At 44.1% G+C, this 15,784-nt stretch overlaps 1 protein-coding gene across 1 annotated transcript in view; it reads right to left on the minus strand.

Moving 5' to 3' along the window:
- Positions 1-1,021: 1,021 nt before the first annotated feature.
- The window catches only part of JPH4 (junctophilin 4), a 44,225-nt gene continuing 29,462 nt past the window's right edge, over positions 1,022-15,784 (minus strand). The window contains exons 3-5 of the mRNA XM_040420285.1: positions 2,148-2,266; positions 1,221-1,612; positions 1,022-1,102 (exon numbers count right to left, since the gene is read on the minus strand). Coding sequence (XP_040276219.1) covers positions 1,022-1,102; positions 1,221-1,612; positions 2,148-2,266 — 592 coding nt within the window. The remainder of the gene's footprint in view (positions 1,103-1,220; positions 1,613-2,147; positions 2,267-15,784) is intronic.

Here is a 15,784-nt window from a genome sequence, read left to right on the forward strand (position 1 = left end):
AGAAACATCACTTTACAACCTTTATAACATTTTAAAGTTTTATTATTTTAGCTTTATTTGAAATTATATATTTTTTGCATCTTTCAATTTCAGTCAAAGGCAAAATACTGCTACAAAAATAGGAGTGGCGTGCATGCTCTGAAATGGGGGCATAAAGCATGAGGCAACAGGGGCACAAGGCAATTAAAAGAGATAAATAGGCAATAGATTAAAGCAATGGTGCAGGCCATACTATGTCAGAACATACAGAAGTCAATAAGAGGCATGAGGAGATGGGGAAGCACTGGAAAAGGTTCTTAAAAAAAGGAGTGACGCAGGCAAGGGGAGAGCATAACCATGGTGGGTTGATTTTGAGGCTGTTTAGGTGCAAATGTCTACTGCGATGGAAAATAAATGCTGCAAATACACTGAACAGGATCATCACATTCCTTGAAAGCATACTTAATAGGAGGAGAAGAGGAAAAATTATGCAAACAGTACTGAAGAAAAGAACACAATTGGTAGAAGAATTTCAACAGTCATAGTCCATTTTTGATCGGGATTGATGGAATTACTAATATTAAAGGTGGCTACACAATCAAAGGTGTTTATTAGCCAATTTGCTCAATATATGCCAAGTATGTTGCTTTGTGCCATGTTTGACCCCAGCTTGTTTGATCAAAATATGATCACTTTAAGAAAGATAAAAAAATAGTCAAGCTGATGGCAACAATGACATAGGTGAAAGTGCACGGATTATCAGGGTGACCTATCCCTAAACTGGACCTCTGCAACTGGTTTTAGCAGTTGTGTGACCTTTTTGACAGACAGTTGATAGGGATGTCAGATTTAGATGTGTTGCCAGCAAAAGAGAGAGATGAAGAGATGGTAACATTGTGAGACAAAAGGGTAGGGTGAGAGACAAGAGAAAGGAAGAGAGAGAAGCCCTTTTCATGTAAACATTAGGGGTAGAGAGGTAGAGAAGGAGAGACAGACAGGAGAGACGTTGTGAGAGAGTGTCATAAAAGAACACTTTTTCATCTCATGTCAGAAAATACGAGATGAGGAATGCGAGCGAAACATCAAGAAACAGCACGACAGCCACCACAAGAGGGTCAGCATCCTGCAGAAGAGGAAGATTAATATCAGAGAGAGAAACATGAAAAGAAAAGTATACACAGATGGAGAAAAAGCAGTAACACAGCACAGGAACATATTTCAGACCCACAAGGGTATCTCACCATTTGCATACGAGGTTTTTTGGGGGGCTCATGTGTCCCCCCAGTATCCACTGGTTCTTCCATGCATTCTGTGCTGGGTGAAGGGTTATTTAGTTCTTTTTCAGGCATGGATTCAATGGTTTCTTGTTCCACTGGGTGATCAACAACATGTGCAGGAGTTCCCACCTGAGAAGGAGAATCTTCTTCCTGGATTGGGGGGCATGGAGTCCCGTCTCTGAGATGGCTGCACAACACACCTGGGGGAGTATCAGGGTGGCTGGGAGGCAAGCTTGGTTCTGGGGTTTGGTCAGACAAAGGTGTTCCTTCATTACACATATCGGTGGAACACTGTCTAAGCCAAGGCATGTCACCTTCAACACTGTGCTCCTCCTCATCCTGTACACATTGTGAGCCTGTAAAGACATAGACATATTCTAAACAGCAAAGCAAATAAAATTCTAGTCTTGTCTATATATATATATATATATATATATATATATATATATATATATAGACAACGCAGTGGTGTTGCTAGCACCTAGCACGAAGGTCATGTTGCCTGATGCTCTGGTCTTTTGGCTCCTGTGATCACCATGTATAATTGTATCTGCATCTACACCCTACTCTAGTACTCCAGGTACCTTCCCGATATAAAAATTATCCAACTTTCAAAATGTATGTACCAGAAATTGCAGTACTATTACTAATTACATTTATTACAATTTACAAATAAAACCAAAGTTAGATATGTGTATCTTTGGATATTTCTATACGTTAGATTTCCTACATTTTCATAATCTGCTCAGATGAGGTAACCAGATTGGAGTCTTTGTCCACTCTGATTTATAAACCTGACCAGGGTCTGTTTTCAAGCTTTCCTATCTACAGTGTTAAATTATTTTCAGTGTGCATGCAGATCTGCTGTATTGTTCTTGATTATATGCTCACTTGGTGTCTCCAGCAGTTCTTCCAGGTCATGAGAGAGGATTTGAGCAGTACGAGATGCTTCCAGTGCCTGTTGTGCAGCTACAGAAGCAGAATCAGCCTGAAGACGAGCATCAGCAGCACTGACAAGCAAAAAGAGAAATAATGAGACACCTCAAGAGGGGAGATTTAAAGAGTCTCAAAAGCTCAGTCTGACAGTACTCAGTGCGTGTTTATATATACACAGAAAGTATAATATGGTGATTGTAAAATAAAGGTTGTGATAGAACTTAAAGGGATTTTCCAGGATTAGAAAAATATGGGTGCGTCCTTCCAAAAACAGGTGACACTGTCCACAGGTTGTATATAGCAATACATCCCAGTCCCATTCACTTCAGTGGAACTGAGCTGTAATACCAGAGACAACCCAAGGACAGGTGTGGTGCTATTTCTGAAAGAAAGCTGCCATGTTTTGTAATCCTGGACAAGCCCTCTAATTATACTTAATATACAAAAGCTCTTGAAAGTGGACCTGTTACCAATCCAAAAAAACTGAGATATGTATATACTCCTGTTGGCCATGCTTCCCTGAGCATGGCATAGTTGTTGTCATAGATATGCCAACCCCAATAGTTATGTCTCCTGAGAGTTGTGGTACCACATATGTTAATATGGAGTGACTAGCCACTGAGGTGTGGCTAGTTGTTTCCTTTCTTTGCTAGCGACTATGTCAGAGTTATACTCTCATAGATGACACACTGCATAAGCACCATAAACGTCCAAAAACTATTGTTTTGCCCGCTTACCCACCCAACCAACACTTAAATTATAGGACTGTATTTAACACATATGTCTAAAAGTTATATTAACCACTTTGTGGCTGCTATCTGAGAAATAATTTTAAGTGTGGCACCCTCCAATGCGCATTCAGCTGGGAGCAGTAAGGCAGGGTTTATGTGGAACATAGCGCTATTGCCATAAACTATTGCAGTCTATGGTATAAACAATCTGATGATTACATGTTCAAGCTCCATAAGGGGGCTAAAAATAAAGGTAAAAAATTTAAAGATTAAAAATAAGTCACAGGGACGTGATGGGATACACCCAAAGCTATTAAAAGAGCTTAGCGGTGAACTAGCAAAACCATTAACAGATTTATTTAACCAATCACTGGTAACAGGAGTCATTCCAAAAGATTGGAAATTAGCAAATGTTGTGCCCATTCACAAGAAAGGTAGTAGGGAGGAATCAAGCAACTATAGGCCAGTAAGCCTGACATCAATAGTGGGAAAATTAATGGAAACCATACTTGAGGAGAGGATTGTGGAACATCTAAAATCCCATGGATTGAAAGATGAAAAACAGCATGGGTTTACTTCAGGGAGATCATGTCAAACTAATCTTATTGATTTTTTTGATTGGGTGACTAAAATAATAGATGGCGGAGGTGCAGTAGACATCGCTTATCTAGACTTTAGTAAGGCTTTTGATATTGTCCAACATAGAAGGCTTATTAATAAATTGCAGTCTTTGTACTTGGACTCCCATATTGTTGAATAGATTAGGCAGTGGCTGAGGGACAGACAATAGAGGGTTGTAGTCAATGGAGTATATTCAGACCATGGTCTTGTTACCAGTGGGGTACCTCAGGGATCTGTTCTGGGACCCATATTGTTTAATATCTTTATCAGCGAAATTTCAGAAGGCCTCGACGGTAAGGTGTGTCTTTTTGCTGATGACACAAAGATTTGTAACAGGGTTGATGTTGATGGAGGGATACACCGAATGGAAAAGGATTTAGGAAAACTAGAGGAATGGTCAAAAATCTGGCAACTAAAATTTTATGTTGATAAGTGCAAGATAATGCACCCGCGACATAAAAACCCAATAGCAGAATATAAAATCAGTGATACAGTCCTAACCTCAGTATCTGAGGAAAGGGATTTAGGGGTCATTATTTCAGAAGACTTAAAAGGTAGTCAGACAATGTCATAGAGCAGCAGGAAATGCTAGCAGAATGCTTGGGTGTATAGGGAGAGGCATTAACAGTAGAAAGAGGGAGGTGCTCATGCTGCTCTACAGAGCACTAGTGAGACCTCATTTGGAGTATTGTGCACAGTACTTGCAGCGTCCCACTACGTGTGTGGGCACTGCTTAAAAGCACTTTTTACCCTAAAAAACTGTATTATGCTGTATTGTGTGACTTTGTACAAATTTATCTGCAAAATCCCTGTTACCAGGCAGATTAGGTGTAATTTATACATCCCACCACTAGATGGGGATAAAACTTAGGTTCTATATATACCTAGTTCAGGCCTAGTGAGATTGGATTAGATTAGAGCAGATCTGAGGAGATCAGATTAGATTAGTGGGAGAGAATGCAGAGTGAAGACTCCACAACACAGATTAGTGAGTGGAGCCAACTTTGCTATGAGGTAGTTCCAAGATGTGAGGCGCAGAAGAGCGTTTTCCTTCTGTGGCCGGACTATATACTTGCATCCCTGACCAGTAGGAGAGAGTTTGCCTCCCTGGAATAGAAACAAGCTTCCTAAGGATTCATCGGTGATAAAAGCCATTTTTTAGGGCCACAGACACCTTGGCGCATGGTGGAGGACTTATAGCTTCTGGCAGCCACACCATAACTCTGGGAAACAGATGTGTTTACCTGTCCCAATGTCCAGCTTGTAGGGAAAGGACAAGGTATAGGACTGAGCACATCAACAGAAACAAGGTACACCTTAACCACAGCTCAAATCAAGCCTAAGAAAGCCTAGGAACAGTGGATCTGCAGATTAACTCTAAATACCAACAAGAGACTGTATTTTGTACTGCTGTAGCCAAAGTCAACCTCAGTAAAAGTTGTGAGTTGCATCTTACCACTGTCTACCTCATTATTACTACTAATGGTTGTATCACCATTAACGGTACTGGCGTCACGACAAAAACCATCAAGGGACTCAGCCGCAACAAGCACCCTAAGCACCCCTAACATCAAAGGCACCTTAACCACCATCTTGGCTGATGCTTTCCTACCACAGAGCTTGCCCCAGAGGATTTCGTGCTGTCCACCTCAACACTGTGCTGCCAGCCCAGGGAGGCTTTCTGCTAATCGTGAGTACCTCACGTGTTGCCCCTGCGCTACTGGCTGGCTGCATATCGGAGACCATATCTCCAGAAGGATATTGATACTTTGGAGAGAGTTCAGAGAAGAGCTACTAAACTAGTACATGGATTGCATGATAAAACTTACCAGGAAAGATTAAAGGACCTTAACATGTATAGCTTGGAAGAAAGATGAGACAGAGGGGATATGATAGAAACTTTTAAATACATAAAGGGAATCAACAAGGTAAAAGAGGAGAGAATATTTAAAAGAAGAAAAACTGCTATAAGAGGACATAGTTTTAAATTAGAGGGGCAAAGGATTAAAAGTAATATCAGGAAGTATTACTTTACTGACAGAGTAGTGGATGCATGGAATAGCCTCCCTGCAGAATTGGTAGCTGCAAATACAGTGAAGGAGTTTAAGCATGCATGTGATAGGCACAAGGCCATCCTTCATATAAGATAGGGCCAAGGGCTATTCATAGTATTCAGTATATTTGGCAGACTAGATGGGCCAAATGGTTCTGATCTGCCGACACATTCTATGTTTCTATGTTCTTATCTGCCGACACATTCTTCATGTTTCACATGTTTCTAAAAAAAAAAAAAAAACGTAAAAAAAAGAAAATGGATAAAAAATAAATATAATTAGTAATCCCATGTTAACAAAAGTCCAAACTATTAAAATATAAAAATTGTTATCCAATACGGCGAATGCCATAATGAAAAAATATATACTTTAACCACCAAATAAAAAAGTGATCAAAAAGCCATACACACCCCAAAATGATATCAATATAAACTACAGCTTGCTTCAAAAAAAGAGCCATTAGACTCTCCCATCCATTCCCTCTGAGATTTGCAGTTGTCTATCCCCCCACCAAATTCTGGATCACTTTGCAGTTTGGCTTCCTCACTTCCTATCTTCTGAGTCACCAACTCTTATTATGGGTGATTTTAATATCCCCATTGATGATCCTATCTCCCCATCAGCCGCTCACCTTCGTTCTTTAACCTCCTCTCTTGGCCTATCACAACTTACTTCCTCTGCCACGCAAAACTTTAGTAACTTATCCTTCCCACTTTCTGACCAGAATCTTCTTTCATTTACCATAAAGACCTCTCACTTTTCTCAAGGCAATCCTACTTTTCACACTTACAGAAACCTACACACCATTAACTGCCAGCAACTTATTAACACCCTACAATTAGCTCTTACCCCAATCACTTCCCTCCCCTGTGCCGACTTGGTTGCCAATCATTACAACCAGACCCTCAAAACCACCCTAGATGAAGTTGCTCCAATATCAATCCGTTCCTCTCGACACAGAACACGGCAACCCTGGCACATACCTGAAACACGTTTTTTACAGCGCTGCTCCAGATGTGCAGAACGCTTATGGAGAAAATCGCGAATATCAGCAGTCTTCCTCCATTATAAATTTATGCTCAAAACATATAATTCGGCTCTCAACATTGCCAAACAAAAGTACTTCACCTCTCTCATCCCCTTACTCTCAAATAACCCAAAACGACTCTTTGACACTTTTCATTCCCTTCTAAGCTGTAAAGTTCCAGAAACTGTCACTGACCTCTACGCTGATGGCATGGCCACTTACTTCAGAGACAAGATTAGCAGTATCTGGCAGGAAATAATCTCCCAGTCCCCAAATAATTTCAATCCTCCTCCCTCCAACTCCACATGCTCTCTCTCCTCTTTTGACCCTATAACAGAGGAAGAAGTCTCCAGGCTTCTCTCTTCTTCTCGACCCACAACCTGTAGCAGTGATCCTATTCCATCACACCTCCTCCAGTCCCTCTCCCCGGCTGTCATCACTCACCTGACTACAATTTTTAACCTCTCTTTCTCTTCTGGTATCTTTCTCTTCTCTTTCAAACACTCTATCACCCCACTACTAAAGAAACCATCTCTTGACCCGACCTGTGCTGCTAACTACAGACCTGTTTCTAACCTCCCTTTCATCTCTAAACTCCTTGAACTTCTTGTCTACTCTCGCTTAATAAGCTATCTCTCTGCAAACTCTCTTCTTGACCCATTACAATCTGCCTTTCGCCCTCTTCACTTTACAGAAAATTCCCTTACTAAAGTGTCTAACGATCTCCTAACAGCAAAAAGAAATGGTGACTATTCGCTATTGGTTCTGCTTGATCTCTCTGCAGTCTTTGATACCGTAGACCATAAACTCCTCCTCACCATGCTCCACTCAATTGGCCTTAAGGACACTGCTCTCTCTTGGTTCTCTTCCTATCTCTCTGGTCGCTCCTTTAGTGTATCATTCGATGGCTCTTCTTTCTTCTCCTCTTCCTCTTGATGTCGGCGTTCCTCAGGGCTCAGTACTAGGTCCTCTACTCTTATCCCTCTATACAGTCCCCATCGGACAGACTATCAGTAGATTTGGCTTTCGATACCATCTCTATGCTGACGACACCCAACTATACACTTCATCCCCTGACATCACCCCTGCTTTACTCCAAAACACCAGTACTTGTCTGTCAGCTGTCTCTAACATCATGTCCTCTCTGTATCTTAAACTGAACCTCTCAAAAACTGAACTTCTTGTCTTTCCCCCATCTACTAACTCACCTAAACTTGATATTTCAATTTCGGTCTGCAGCATAACTCCTGTGCAACATGCCCGCTGTCTTGGGGCCACATTTGACTCTGATCTTTCCTTTGTTCCCCATATTCAATTACTTACATGCTCTTGTTGTCTGCACCTCAAGAATGTCACCAGAATACGCCCTTTTCTTACGGTAGAAACGGCAAAAACTCTTGTTGTTGCCTTGATTAATTCTCATCTTGACTACTGCAATGCATTACTAATCGGTCTCCATCTCACTAAACTCTCCCCCCTTCAGTCTGTCCTAAATGCTGCAGCCAGACTCATCGATCCATCCAACCGCTACACTGATGCTACTAGTCTGTGCCAGTCACTTCACTGGTTGCCCATCCACCACAGAATACAGTTCAAACTTCTCACCCTCACCCACAAAGCTCTCCACAGTGCTGGACCTCCACACATCTCCTCCCTCATCTCCATCTACCACCCCACTCGTGCTCTCCGTTCTGTTAGCGACCTAAGATTAATAACCTCCATAATTCGTACCTCTCACTCCTGTCTTCAAGACTTCTCTCGAGCTGCACCTACTCTCTAGAATACTCTGCCCCGGAATAGTAGGTCAATTCACAACTTCTCCATTCTCAAACGTGCCTTAAAAACACATCTTTTCAGGCAGGCTTATCAAGCTACCTAAATTGACTATTCCCCGACTAAACCTTTCCCCCCACCAAATCCTCTGGCCTGAACTCGATCCTCTAGTAGTCCCAAACCCGAAGCAGATCTGCCGGCACCACTCCTGTCAGTTCAATAATGGCTCAAATCCTACTTATCACAATCAACTACCTTATGTGTCACCCCCAATTCCTCATAGATTGTAAGCTCTTGCGAGCAGGGCCCTGACTCCTAGTGTTTCAGTTGCGTATTAGCCAGTTATTTTTTTTTCATACATGAACCCTATGAATTTGTAAAGCGCTGCGGAATATGGTGGAGCTATATAAATACATTTTATTATTATTATTATCATTCCACAGCATTTATGTTGAACAGGTTTCAATAGGGGAGTTTACAGCCTGGGTAACAGGAACAATCCTCTTACACCTTGCTGGATTGACTGGGGACCCAAATTGCTATTATACAGCTCTGTAATTCCAGCAAACCATTCTTGTTATTGGGGTGCAAGTGCTGTTTGATACAGCCATTAACAGAGTTTATTACAAGGAAATAGTTCTACGTCTTATTTGCCTTTGTGCTGTGCAGTTATATCTTCTAAGGCATTTTTTGTCTTGTATTAGTGGGAAAAAAGGGCTTATTAGCCGTTGTGTGGTGAAGTGCTAAAATTTACAACACTTATTGTCGTGTATTAGTGGCAAAAGAAAAATATATTTGCCGTTCAGCAGTGCAGTTATATGTTCTGAAGCCTTTTGTGGCGTGTATTAGTGGCAAAAGTAAAATATATTTGCTGTTCAGCAGTGCAGTTATATGTTCCAAAGCCTTTTGTGGAGTGTATTAGTGGCAAATGTAAAATATATTTGCCGATCAGCGGTGCAGTTATAAGTTCTAAAGCCTTTTGTGGCATGTATTAGTGACAAAAATATATATATATTTGCTGCTCAGCGGTGCAGTTTTAGGCTCTAAAACCTTTTGTGGCGTGTATTACTGGCAAAAGTAAAATATATTTGCCGTTCATCTGTGCAGTTATATGTTCTAAAACCTTTTGTGACATGTATTAGTGGCAAAAGTAAAATATATTTGCTGTTCAGCAGTGCAGTTATATGTTCTAAAGCCTTTTGTGACATGTATTAGTGGCAAAAGTAAAATATATTTGCCGTTCAGCGGTGCAGTTATATGTTTTAAAGCCCTTTTTGGCATGTAATAGTGGCAAAATAAATATATATTTGCCGTTCAGCGGTACAGTTATATGTTCTAAAGCCCTTTTTTGCGTGTATTAATGGCAAAAGAAAATATATTTGCCTTTCAGCGGTGCAGTTATATGTTCTAAAGTCCTTTTTGTGTGTATTAGTGTGAAAAAAGGGTTTATTAGCCGTTGTGTGAGAAAATTACAGACTTTTTTGGGGTGTTTTCATTTCCTTTTTATTTATTTATTTGATCTAAGTGCCAGGCCCTGCACAGGGGAGTGGCAGAGGCCTAAATGTTTCTGGCACAGGCAGAGGTCACAGCAGAGTAAGGGGCTGTGGCAGCAAGGGGTCACTTCAAGAGGCCTGAGCTCCCAGTGTCAGCTATCTGTCGTATCTTGACCAGAGACCCAGCGGGTCTTGAATGGTTGACTCGATCTTCGACTTCGTCGCAAGTGACATCAGACACCCACAGCCAAGAGTCAGTGGGTTCGTCAGAGACAACCCTTAGTTGGCATGGCCCGGGAGCAGGCCCTGTGATCTCACCTGTCCTCAACCTGCCTCTGTCCTTTTCTGTTCCCTCAGCCAGAGAAGTATTGTATGCTGTGGGCTCAGTTCCACTATACAGTGAGGACGAGCTACTAGAAGAGAGTCAGCAGCTACTGGCAAGCCAAGATGTGAAGGAGATATCCGCCGCTTCCTCCACTAGGCGGGCAAGTAGTGATGAGGAGAGTGGCGTAGGAGCTGGTGTTGCGAGCGGTCAGGCTCCTGACCCAGAGACGGTTGAGGAAGACATCAGTGACATGCAGACTTGATGATGATGTAGCTAATTGCATCTGGGAGTCGGGTGACGAAGGGGCTTCATCATCATCGGGAGAACAGGATGGCAGCTTGCCCATGAGGCTGCAGTGGAGCCAGCAAGTCGCTAGCATGGCCGGGAGTCAGCAGGGTGGCAGCAGTGCGAGGTCAGGAGCCAAACGTGCCCGGGGTAGACCATTCGTTTCGCAGGAGCCTACCTGCCCGGGAAGTAGCGGTGCACAGGTTCACAGAGGCAGCGACGGTAGCAGTCAGTCAGTGTGTAGTGTTGGGGTAAAATCACTTACTCAGCGGTGTGACCGTTTTTTGTTAAGCCGTCGGAGGAGGTGAACATGGCCATATGTAGAATCTGTGGGCAGAAGGTGAAGCATGGCCAGGGTGTCAATGTTGGCACTACGGCCCTGCGTCAGTATATGCAGTGTCACCATAAAGTGGCCTGGGAGGACCGTGACTCCGATGTGGTGATCCAGCCTGCCGCAGCAACCGCTGCAACACCCAGTGGCACGCAACCTATTTCAGGCATTCAAGGCTCCACCATCTCAGCCGAAGGGAGCTGTCTGTCCTTCCCATTATCTGCTGGTCCTGATGCTCCTGCTCCTCGCTCTCCTACTCCTCGTCAGTCATTCCGTCAGCAATCGATCACCGAAGCGATTACCAAGAGACAACAGTATGCGTGAACTTATCCAACAGTGCAGAAGCTGAACGTGCTCCTGTCCAAGTTGCTGGTGCTGCAGTCCCTCCCTTTCCAAGTGGTGGACTCTGCACCTTTCAGAGAACTGATGTATTGTGCCAAGCTGCGGTGGAGAGTCCCAAGCCGTCATTTTTTTGCCAAAAAGGCAGTACCAGCCTTGCACACACATGTAGAACAGAAGGTGGGCAAGTCCTTGAGCCTGTCGGTGTCTGCCAAAGTGCACGGCAGCAGTGACATGTGGAGCTTTAACTATGGTCATGGACAATATATGTCCTTTACGGCCCACTGGGTGAATGTGATTCCTGCACAGCCACGCCAGCAACTTGGCCAGGTGATGCCGCTTCCGCCTCCACGGTCTCACGCCGTTGGTCCTGTGACAATGTCCGCCTCTGCCTCCTCATGCTCCACCGTGTCCTCAGCCTCCACTGCAGGGACAAGTCACAGTGCCCCTACAGCATACCACATGTGCAGGGCACGGCGGTGTCATGCTGTTCTGTACCTAGTTTGCTTGGGAGAATGGAGTCACACAGGGGACAAACTGCTCCGTGTCCTTCATCAAGAAATCGAATTCTGGCTTTCTCCACAACAACTGAAAATAGGAACCATGGTGACCTACAATGGAAAGAACATGGTGTAGGCGCTGCATTAGGGAGGGCTGAGCCATGCGCCCTGCATGGCACATGTGTTCAATCTGGCTGTCAAGAGGTTCCTGAAGTCTTCCACCCATCTGCAAGACATCCTAAAAATGACCAGGAAACTTTGCATGCACTTCAGCCACTCGTACACCGCAAAGCACACCCTCTTCTTGCTGCAGCGGCAGAACGGTATCCACCAACATAGGCTGATATGCGACGTTTCCACCCGTTAGAATTCCACCCTCCATCAATGAGAAAGGCCATCAATGATTTCTTGATGATCCAAGTGGACAGGAGTACTCCCCTGTGTAACTTCGATGTCAGCCAGTGGCAGCTGATGCGTAACACCTGCCGTTTGCTTAGGCTCTTTGAGAAGGCCACTTTATTTGTCAGTCACCAGGACTACGGGATGAACAATGTCATTCCACTGCTTCATGTCCTGGAACAGATGCTGGTAAATCTGTCTGGTCAGGGGACTGGAGATGTGGCGCCTAGATCTCACGGCCACATGAGCCCTGTGGGGGCTGAACTGGAGGCGGATGAGGAGGAGGACATTGGAGCACAAGTAATGTGTAGGGAAATTGGTGGTTTTTACACACAGGTGACAGGAGAAAAGGAGCAGCCAGGAGCAGGAGCTACAAGGCGATGAGGAAGAGGAGGCAGAGGACCCAGACACACCGTGGCAGTATGCAGTGGAGATGGAGGCAGGGAGTCAAGCCGAGTTACTTGCATAAATGGCCCGATTCATGCTCACTTGCTTGCATAGTGACAGCCAAATTGTCACCATTCAGCAGAGGGATGACTTCTGGCTCTCGACCTTGTTGAACCCTCACTACCGATACAAAATGGTGCCCTTTTTTTTACACCCGCTGAGAGGGAGGACAAACTGAACTACTATAGAGACATCCTATGTAGTCAGTTGGCCGCTGCCTATCTGCGCCATTGTCCATCCTCTCTCAGGTCTGACCGGGGGGCCCTCTGCTCTCACATTCCACTGACATGGCTTCTGGGGAGGGGTGGGGTGGCAGGAGCATTACCAGCTCCATCAGCAGCAGCTTGAGTCTAGAGTCGCTGATGAGCAGGTTTCTTCACCTGCCTAATGAAGAAACTACTCACCAGCAGCAGCATCTAGACCTGGAGCAGAACCTGAACCAGCAGGTGGTGGCATACTTGGACAGTACCCTGCCACCCCACATTGAAGATCTGCTGGACTACTGGGCAGCCAAACTGGTTTTGTGGCTGTAACTGGCCAAGTTTGCCCTGGAAAAGCTGTCCCGCCCCGCCAGTAGTGTGGCATCAGAGTGGGTATTTAGTGTGGCGTGGGCCATAGTTACCCAAAGAAGAACTCGCCTGTCCACCCAAAATGTGGAGAGACTGACCTTTGTCAAGATGAATCAGGCATGGATCAGCTATGGTGCCACACCAACACTTTGAAAAAAGAGACTGGTTTCTTCTGGCTACCTGCTTCAGCTAATATTCTGATGCTGCCACACATCTGATGCCACACATCTGATGCCAAGTATTCCTTTTTTCACCCACTATCTTCAGCTGGTACTGGTATTGCCACCCACCTCCCCACTCTGTCACCGGGTCACTCTGTGGTCTCCTGATGCTGCTGCCACCTCCACATTATGTCACCTTGCCACTCTGTGGTCACCTCATGCTGCTGCCACCTACATACTATGTCACCTTGCCACTCTGTGGTCTCTTCATGCTGCTTCCACCTCCACACTATGTCACCTTGCCACTCTGTGGTCTTCTGATGCTGCTGCCACCTCCACACTATGTCATTGTGCCGATTTGTGGCCTCCTGATACTGCCGCCACCTCCACACTATCATTGTGCCACTCTGTGGCCTCCTCCTGATGATGCTGCTGCTGCCGCCACCACCTCAACACTCTGTCATTGTGCCACTCTGTGGCCTCCTGATGCTGCCACCTCCACACTGTCATTGTGCCACTCTGTGGCCTCCACACTTGCCACTCTGTGGTCTCCTCATGCTGCTGCCCCCTTCACACTGTCACCTTGCCACTCTGTGGTTGCCTCATGCTGCTGCCACCTACACACTGTCACCTTGCCACTCCGTGGTCTTTTGATGCTGCTGCCACCTCCAGACTATGTAACCTTGCCACTCTGTGGCCTCCTGATGCTGCTGCCACCTTCACACTCTGTCATTGTGTGGCTCTGTGGCCTCCTGATGCTGCCGCTGCCACCTCCACACTATCATTGTGCCACTCTGTGGCCTCCTCCTGATGCTACCGCCACCTCCAGACTCTGTCATTGGGCCACTCTGTGGTCTCCTTATGCTGCTTCCACTGCTTCCACCTCACCACTATGTCATAGGGCCACTTTGTGGACTTCTCATGCTGTTCCCACCCTCCCCACTTCATGACTGGGCCACTATTTTGCCTTTCGACCTGGCTGACATCATCATTTATTTGAGCCTTTTTCTGATGTCGGAAAAATGAGACGCACAATGGTTCCTATCTATGTAGCATCTGTAAGGCCTGTATGGTCCCGTCAGAATTGGCCAGTGATTTGGTAGCCAAAAGCAAGAGTGGGTACAAAACACAGAAGACATGCAAATATTCCATTCACGTGTCATCTCTGTTTTGGATCCACTCCTGTTTTTTTGGGCATTAGCAATACTGATGGATTACTGACCAAATGCTGACCGAGTGAAGGCAGATGCTCAACAGACAGGATCCGTTTTTTGGTGGTTATTGTTCTGACTGATCAGAGGAAGAGCAAAATAATCAGTGACATCAACACAAACTTACTGCTGACATCCTCATCCTCAGGGGGGCTCTACTTGTATAAGCATTTAATAGAACAGGTTCTGTAGACATCTATGTGGAATCAGCTGACGACGGTGTAAAAGGAGTGCGCTTCTTCTTGGCGCTAACATCGGCCTGTAAGGCTAAGTTCATACTTGAGCGACGCCTGTCATCTGCATGTCATACTGACTCACAGTATTATTTCACTACCACAGCAGACTCCCTTTGCGTGTTACTGCAAGGCACAGTGTTCTACACCACTATAAAGGCTCTCTGCAGCCAGGAAATAGCAGTTTTTTAACACGATTCGGCGCAAATAAATTCGGGTCGAACTAAATTTTTTCTAAAATTTGCTCGTCTCTAGTTGTCAGTATCAAAATTTCCTTTAAGTATTAAAGTATAACAATGCTACTGTATATCAATTTGGTATCGTTTTAATTGTTCTGATGCGGACAATAAGGGTGATATGTCATTTTTACTGCAGTAATAATACAGTAAAAACAAAACCCAATGGCACAATTAAATTTTTTCCCAATTTCACCCAATTAATAAATTTTTTTTAAATATTTCCCTCTTCTATATACATCATATAGAATGTTAACCCTTTCATGACCAGGGGTCATTGATGCCCCAGTGTCCAGGTCAAAATTTACAAATCTGACATGCGTCTCTTTATGTGGTAATAGCTTTGGAACGCTTTTACTTATCCAAGCCATTCTAAGATTGTTTTCTCATGACACATTGTACTTCATGACCGTCATAAATTTGAGTCAATATATTTCACCTTTATTTATGAAAAAATCCCAAATTTACCAGAAAATTTAAAAAATTTCAATTTCTCAGCTTTTAAAACATATTTAAAACTTAACATTCCCCATATGTCTACTTTATGTTGGCATCATTTTGTAAATGTCATTTTATTTTTTTAGGACGTTAGAAGGCTTAGAAATTTAGAAGCAATTTTTAAGAAAATTTCCAAAACTCGCTTTTTAAGTACCAGTTCAGGTATGAAGTCACTTTGCGGGGCTTACCTAGTGAAACCCCCCCATAAATGACCCCATTGTAGAAACCAAACCCCTCAAGTTACTGAAAACTGATTTTACAAACTTTGTTAACCTTTTAGGTGTTCCGCAGGAATTATAGGAAAATGGAGATTAAATTTCAAAATTTCACTTTTCTGGCAGATTTTCCATTTTAATACA

Source organism: Bufo bufo, chromosome 2 (assembly GCF_905171765.1).
Source record: "Bufo bufo chromosome 2, aBufBuf1.1, whole genome shotgun sequence".
Lineage (NCBI taxonomy): Eukaryota > Metazoa > Chordata > Amphibia > Anura > Bufonidae > Bufo > Bufo bufo.